The sequence below is a fragment of the Lampetra fluviatilis genome, chromosome 50 (assembly GCF_964198595.1).
Source record: "Lampetra fluviatilis chromosome 50, kcLamFluv1.1, whole genome shotgun sequence".
Classification (NCBI taxonomy): domain Eukaryota; kingdom Metazoa; phylum Chordata; class Hyperoartia; order Petromyzontiformes; family Petromyzontidae; genus Lampetra; species Lampetra fluviatilis.
The window spans coordinates 7,877,967-7,885,987 of NC_136324.1; the positions used below are offsets into that span (position 1 = coordinate 7,877,967).

At 45.2% G+C, this 8,021-nt stretch overlaps 1 protein-coding gene across 1 annotated transcript in view; it reads left to right on the forward strand.

Moving 5' to 3' along the window:
- LOC144948683 (thiosulfate sulfurtransferase/rhodanese-like domain-containing protein 3) overlaps positions 1 to 5,449 on the forward strand; it is a 48,248-nt gene extending 42,799 nt beyond the window's left edge. The window contains exon 5 of the mRNA XM_078878336.1: positions 658 to 5,449. Coding sequence (XP_078734462.1) covers positions 658 to 715 — 58 coding nt within the window. The 3' untranslated portion in view covers positions 716 to 5,449. The remainder of the gene's footprint in view (positions 1 to 657) is intronic.
- The last annotated feature ends 2,572 nt before the right edge of the window (positions 5,450 to 8,021 follow it).

Consider the following 8,021-nt stretch of genomic DNA (forward strand, 5'->3'; position numbering starts at 1 on the left):
GACAATTCTGTCGGTGAAGGGTGCCACATGAACTAAAGTTGCATGGCATTGATTGATATTGATGGTGGATGTGGCGCAAGCAGCAAAAAACTGAACCAACCAGTTTCAGTTTATTTTGAATTACCCCGTGAGCCAATAAGCTCTTAAATCGGTGTTTAACCAACCAAAAACAACACCGCCATTTTCCCAACATACGCACAAGTCACAGTAAAATAACTCAATAATAAATAATAACAGATAAGCCAAATTTAAAATAGATAGCAAATCATAATCTCAATATAAAAATTTCTTTTTTTTTTTAAAGAAAAAACAAGTTAAAAATGGACGGAAGCAGGCACCTGCGTGCCATACCTGGAGTTTCGATTTAAAGCTTTCGTGACTGCAGGGATTCATCTTCTTGGTTCTTTCGGTAAAGTCACATCACCTGAGGACGGCTGCTTGCGTTGTAGCCGCAACGTCGTGAGAATTATTTTATTATGTTTTATTTTTATTATTTTATTACTTCCCTTCTACGTGACTTTACCGAAAGAACCAAGAAGATACATACCTGGAGTGTCGAGGATTAGGGCTCCTGCTTGAGAAGGCATCTTGTGTGGGCGGTGTGTGGGCCCTAACGGATTGCGTGCGTGCGCGTGTGCTTGTTTACCAATTGTGCAGGGCTCGGCATTATGGGGGAGGCTGGCTCGACTGGGAGAGAAGGGAACAGCAGGCGTGATGGCCATCCTCCCCAGCAAGCCACGAACTCCCTGGACCCACGGCACACCCGCCAACGCCACCGCCGCCGCCTTCACGCAATCCATTCTGGCCACAAGGGCCGAATACTATCCCATGACACAGACCTATATCCTTTCACAATAACAGCTGGCTCCTATCCTTAAACCAATACCGTTCGTGTGGCTCACTCAACTTCAAATGATATGTGAGGCCTGGTCCTAGTCCTAAGTCAAAGTCTTTATTTTAACCACGGTTCAAATAATCCCTTAAACCTCAAATTAACCCCTAACCATGGCCTTGACTCTGGCTACAGTAGTTAGCCGCGCAGGGCTAACATCATGCCTGACTGCGGTTGCCACCACAATCTTGGCCCGATTCACCAAGTGTGGCGAAATGAACGATGGTCAGGTGGTGGTGTGCGAGGTGGAAACGGTGCGTACTTATCCTGCTCGCAGCCAATCGGTGGTCCAACCCCGGTCCAGAACCACCCCATTCACGGTCATTCATTTGTTGCGGCTAATTGGCCCCAAGTTCAATTAGCCCCAAGTCGAATACCGCAGAACGAGTGGTTGTTTTAACCCCTTCCATCGCCAGCCAAGGGCAGACGGGCGTTGCATTTTGCTTTAGTTCCACATCGCAGAAACAACGGCCGATTCCCAGATTCTCCAGCTCACTCTGTCGCTGCGATGTTTCTCATTGGTCCACCACTTGCTCGAGATTTGACCCGGACAGGTGGCAACCACTTGAGACGAACAGTCTGGGATCGGCATCTTTGTTCGGGTGGCAGGAATTCCTTTCGTAAGCGAGGTCTGCTACCAGTATTGATTTGAATTTTAGAATAACAAAAAACAAATACTGCACAGTTTCAATAAACCCAAGTGTTGACTGGAGAAACATTACCAGGTTTGATCTACAGTGCAGGGTGGTCCAGATGTCTTGCGACCCCCCCCCCCCCCCCAATGAATTAACCCCCGAAAATGTATTTTTCCTTTGCATATTAATTTCTGTTTAAAATCAACCTTACTTCAAAACAAATATTACGTTTTCGGGAGTTAAATGGGGGTGATAAGAAATCTGGACCGTCCTGTACAGTGGAAAAGGTGGATTAGGGACCTGAGCCTCTCTCGCCATAACGCTTCACCGACCCTAGAGCCCTCTGAATAACAACACTCGCTCGCCCCGCGAAACACTCGGCCTGGCCACAGCATTCATTTGGGAGCCCCGTGACACCCCTCGACGCCCACCCCTGCGTGTGTGGCCGCCTTCCTCGAGGGGGATTTGTGCGTGAGCACGTGGAGGTCGAATTCCACGGTTGCTGCACGGACGGCTCTGGTGGCTTTCTTGGCCCGATTTGCCAGGGCTGCCCTTTAGGCAACGCCACGCGAACCTCCCGCGGCTTGTGGCACTCTGGCCGCGATGCGAGGTCGAACCGTAACCCCGTCACCAAACCGTTAGGGGCCGTCCATAAATAACGTCACGCACCTGGGGGGGGGGGTGTCAGACATTTGGGACGATGTGTGACGAGGTGGAGGGGGGTTTGAGAAATGTGACGTCACATCAAAATACGCAAATTTAAATAAATATAAACAAGTTCTACTTAATTAAATATACTTTTTAATAAATGTTTTCTCCTACAACATCAGAGTGCATTAAATACGCACTACAATGACAATAGTTGAAAGCGATTTGAAGCATGTTTTATTTTTGGAGGGGGGAGGGCAGAGCTTTGTGACGTCATATTTGAGGGGGGGTCTGACTTTTTGTGACGCCGTGTGATGATGGGGGGGGGGGGGGGCAAAAATCGTCCAAAATCACGTGACGTCATTTATGGACGGCCCCTTAGCACCATCCCTCTCCCCACGGTGGTAGCCCTGCCCGTTACCCTGGCAACAGCCATACGACTATCTCGAGCCCTATATGTGGCAGATTATCACTTCTTAAATTCTAAATAATACTGTTAAGTTACGTAAGTGTGTTCGGTAGATAATTCTTATCGTGGTTCTCATATATAAATATAAATATGATTTATGGTTTCATGAAATTGTGGGTACGTTTGTGTTCTGTCCAACCTGTTAGACAAATTATCCCAAGTTTTCCCACAGACACAATGCTGTATTGGTCTTAGACAGCTTACTGATTGCACAGAATGATGAATGAAGTTCACTTACAAATTCACAAGTGATCGTGTTGTGTACGTAAAGAAGAAGCCTCATTGTGGTACGACCCTGAGGTCGGTTTTGCATGCACCGCCACCACATAGACGTTGACACTGACGAAATGTAAACGTCTGCGAATCATCGACGGAGCTAGAGACAACAACAACAACAAATATACAGGGTGTTTGAAAAAGATGGACCCGATTTGAAATCGCTATATCTCTGCAACCACGAACCGCCCATGAATGAAACTCTTACCACTTGAAAGGGTGGGGCATAGAGAGGGCGGGGCGTAGAGAGGGCGGGGCGTAGAGAGGGCGGGGCGTAGAGAGTGCGGGGCGTAGAGAGGGCGGGGCGTAGAGAGGGCGGGGCGTAGAGTTTAAAATTATTACTTCTGGATGCCTCTCCCAGCGCACAAACAGCCCCTGACCTCAGTCATTCGCAAGACGGTGACCCCGCAACACACAAGGGGCGCTTTGCGTTCTGCAGTTCAGCAAGACTGAATCCGTAATTGTGGTGCAACGTGCGTTTCATCACACCCTGCGGCTTTTTCTTGTGGGGATACGTCAAAGACCGTGTTTTTGTGCCACTAATCTGGAAGAGCTCAAAAACAGAATCACGGCAGCGGTGACTTCAGTAGAAGAAGACACTTTGAGAGACGTTTGGGACGAATTCAACTATCGTCTCGATGTTGTCCGTACAGCAGGTGCAGGGCACATAGAGCATTTATAAAATGGTTACTAAAACTTGATAACTCATTAAACAGTTTGTGAAATATACTGCTTTGAAATAGGGTCCATCTTTTTGGAACACCCTGTATATGATGACCGTCTTTGTAAATCCGCAAAAAGTCGACTCGTTCACGACGTTCACACTTTGACGAGTTCACCTCTCCGCCCTCTGTACAACCGTTGCTGTGAATCTGAACGGCGCCTGAACGAGACTGACGTCTGTCTGGGATTTCGCTTTCCTTCGATTGTGTGCACGTGGTTGTTGTTGTTGTTTGTAGCCGTAATGTGACCATGACATTTCCCCGAGGGGGGGTGATCGTTTTATTTCATTTACTCAAAAGGCACTCACGTGGAATAAATAGAAATGGCAGCACCCATAATATAGGTTTTTTTTGGGTTAGATTGCGTCAATATAAATGTGTCGCTAAACCTGCCACCACCCGACACAGCCAATTAGTATGGTAAATGTTGTGGCTTGGCTCTCCAACACACCGGTGTTGCTGTACTAGTAACGAATTGCCACGTTCTGTTTACGTGACAAACCTTACTAGTTGGCTGTGTCGGGTGGCGGCGGGTTTAACGACACATTTTAATTCACACGATCTAACCCAAAATCCTATATCATGGTATATAATATTGTTAAAATTACAGCACGTTGCGTCGCATATTAAGTCTTTCAAGAATAAAAAAAAAAGATTGAAAACTTTTGCTTTTATTTTCTTCGTTTATTTCAAGGCTGCCATCTCCACTTTGCGGTTACCGATTCGTCGCTGGGTCATGGCCTTGCACTAGTTACCACCTCCGCGGAACCGATGAGCAACACCGCAGGCCACGGTTTGACTCCTGACACGGGGTGCCTGGTAATCTCTGCGGGCTGATTGACCCCCAAGCACACCTGGTGCTGTAAGAGTAAGTGCCAAGGGCTGGCGACAACGACAACCCGTGGCGGGGTCTGGCTCACTCTTTGAGCTGCTACATCTTACAATCTGACAACTATCATTACACGTCCCTGTGACTTTGCAGTTATCCGGAGCTCCCCGTTGGCTCTTACTCGTGAATATGAAGCACAATTTCTATTTAAAGCTTTCGTGACTACTGCAGCGATTCATATTCTTGGATCTTTTGGTAAAGTCGCGTAGAAGTGGAAATAATAAAATAATAAAAATAAAACATTATATAATAAAATTCTCACGACGTTTCGGCCATAACACAAGCAGCCGTCCTCAGACGAAGAACAGAGCTGTCGGAAAGACAGCGTCCTAATTAGGACGTGAGAATTTTATTGTTTTATTTTTATAATTGTATTATTTCTCTTCTACGTGACTTTACCGAAAGATCCAAGAAAATGAAGCACAATGTCACAATTCGGTTCACTTGAACAGGTCCCTCTGTGAAGCCCGGTGTGCGTGGATTTTGCTTAGCCGGCTTAAGGTTCACTAAAACTGGTCCGTTTGTGAGAAAATTACGAAACGAATTGTGTTCTTTGTTTTGATAGGGAAGACATTTCTAACGAATTGCTTTTGGAAATATTTTTTTTTACAATGCACGTTCATTTGTACTCAAGGAACATGCTGTAGAACTATGGTTGCATATTTAGCGCTATGCTTTGTCTATGAAATACAAATTACTTTGAACGATTATAAATCCATTCACGTGTGAAACAATGAACTTTCACAGGTTGTGTTTCTCTCTCTGAAATATAAAAAAGCACGTTTTTTCCCCCCTCTCACATAAAGTAACAACTATGACTGTTAAATATGACTGATGCTCATTTCAAGACGAGCCTGATGTTTTAAAGCAAATGTACGTTGCCGAGATGTGCCCATAATCGTTCAATTAAATATTTAACAGTCATTAAAACTTGAGAAAAAGTTCGTGTGGTTTTTTTTGGTGTCATATTCTTTAAAACTGCCATGCTGAAATCGTATGCAATGCAAACTATAATTTTATCCGGAATGCTACTCTTAATTATTATTACTATTCTGGTGAACCCAGGAAAGCCTCACTGAGTCTTAAGACTACTTTTTAGGAGGGTCCTGCCAAATGTTTGCAGTAAGGGGACGAAGCCACTACGGTCTGTTCTCATAGAACGTGGTGGAAGATGCGTTCCTGAAGAGCACCGCATTATTGAAAAGCACGTTATAACATATGATATATAATATAGGGGTAAAGCACAGTACGCGATAACACGTGAGATGCGTACGCAGACTGAACAAAGACTTGAGCTGCGTGGGCGGCATCTAGAAGCATCCAGCAGTATCCCAGTGCCTCGTGCGACGATGCTACGCCATGTCAGCCGTACAACCGCTTATTACTCGCGCGTTATGTCCAATTCGCGTTATGAAAACAACGCGCGCGGTTGTAGGAGAACAGACGGGTATTTCGACTGTAGTCGAAATTTCAAGTGTTAGGCATTGATATTGTTATTATCAGCTTTCTATTTCGCCTAGATTATATCTATACTCGTGAGTGTAGTTGTATTTTTATGTACAGCTCTTGGAGATAGTTGAGCATGAAAGGCGCTTTATACACTAGAGGTTATTATTGCAATGACGACTTGACACACTTTCTTGAGATGGTTTCTTTATTGAAGACACGTTCACTTGAACAGGCGGAGACCTCACTGCAACAGCCCCGAGTCTCCCGCGCATCTCCCCCTTATATACAGTCCGAGGCCACGCCCCCTTTCCCGAACCTTCTCGCTGGCTCTGGATGTTCGCTCCACCGGCAGACTCTACTGTCCTCTTCCGACACCTGGCCCCGCTTCTATTCTTTATCATTCTCGTAGCCACCAGTCCATTCGTACTGCAAGCTGACTCCCCTGTCATTACCTCCCGTGGCCACTAGTGGGTACATTAGGGTTAGGGTTAGCGCTGTATGACTTACTGTTAGTAGCTCAGCTTATTGGAGAGTATATTTAGTATACTGATGATACTGATGTAGTTTATATTTTAGTTTTTTACGTGGTGGTTTAGTTGCTGCAACTCCATACTATTAACATTCCTTCCCTTTATTAATGCTAACCCTACTCCCTCCCTTTGATGCTGCTAATCCTGCATAATGCACGGGCATAATATGACTTTGAAACCCCCCACCCACCTCCTACGCATTCCGCAAGTAGTGACTAATCCCATATCTGCATTACCATAAATATGCTAAATTACTCTTGATATGCAAATTATTTTGTCAAGGCGCTCTTCCCCCTCCAACCCAGCTTAAATATACGCTGCCAAGCCTGGTGGTGTTCATTCAGATGCTGTCTTTCCGACAGACCTGTTCTTCACCTGAGGACGGCTGCTTGCGTTGTGGCTGAAACGTCGTGAGAATTATTTTATTATGTTTTATTTTTATTATTTTATTATTTCCCTTCTACGTGACTTTACCGAAAGAACCAAGAAGAATTGCATTACTTATTTTTAGCTGAACCTGGAGGAAACTCATGCAGAACAGGGAAAGAACATACAAAGTCCACATAGAGGCACCTGAGTGGGCAATCGAACACAGGCTGCGTCTTGCCGAGGCACAAGTGTTACCGCTGTACAATCATTGCCACCGGATGGCGCAAGGCGCCATCCGTCCTACCACCCGTCATCAGTTATTAAAAGTGACGGAAAACGTCTCTGTGCTGCAGTGAACGCTGGGTAAATGTTTGGCTGCACCTTTTGTCCACGTTCCTCTGTCAGGACCCCTGTTTATTTCTGTACGATCTTGGGGCAACGTCGTGAGCACGAGAGGCCTGCAGACTCGGATTTCGTCTGATAAATTCGGTCCTAAATACGACATTCTGGACGATCTGAAATTGGAAAAAAAAGATCTGAAGGGTGCCCTTAAACATCTGAAAATCTAAATCTCATCCATACTCAAGACACTTTTTTTCCAGTGAGCTAAGCTGCATGGCAAGCAAATCAGTCACCCTAAATTCACCTGATTTGACAACACATTAAAAGCAAATAACGTGAACAAGCACACGTTTACTTTAGAAAAAAAATGGTGTTTAATGAAAAATAAATCGATAGTGCTAAAATGTAATCAGTAGCCTTTTGTTGCCGAGTAACAACTTTACAATGGAAACACGTTTACACTATATACACGGTCACGTATAAAACACACTGGCAATGTCGTAAATCACATTGAGGACGTTAGGTAGGAAGGAGGAAATGCGTGCGACTCAGGGCAGACACAATAATAACTGGGGCCAGATTCACACAGCGACAAAAACATATTCTCAACAATGTGATGATCCAACACAGGTGGTCGGTGCAGAAAACGGCGAATTCTCACCAAAAAACTTGGGGCCGGCAAGGAAGGCTCGCAAACTTGGCAACCGTCGGCAACTTCATTCACCGGCTCGTGGGCCACAGAACGGACGCTTATTTTATACTGGCGTAATATATTTTTTTACTTTCATACAATCGTTTTT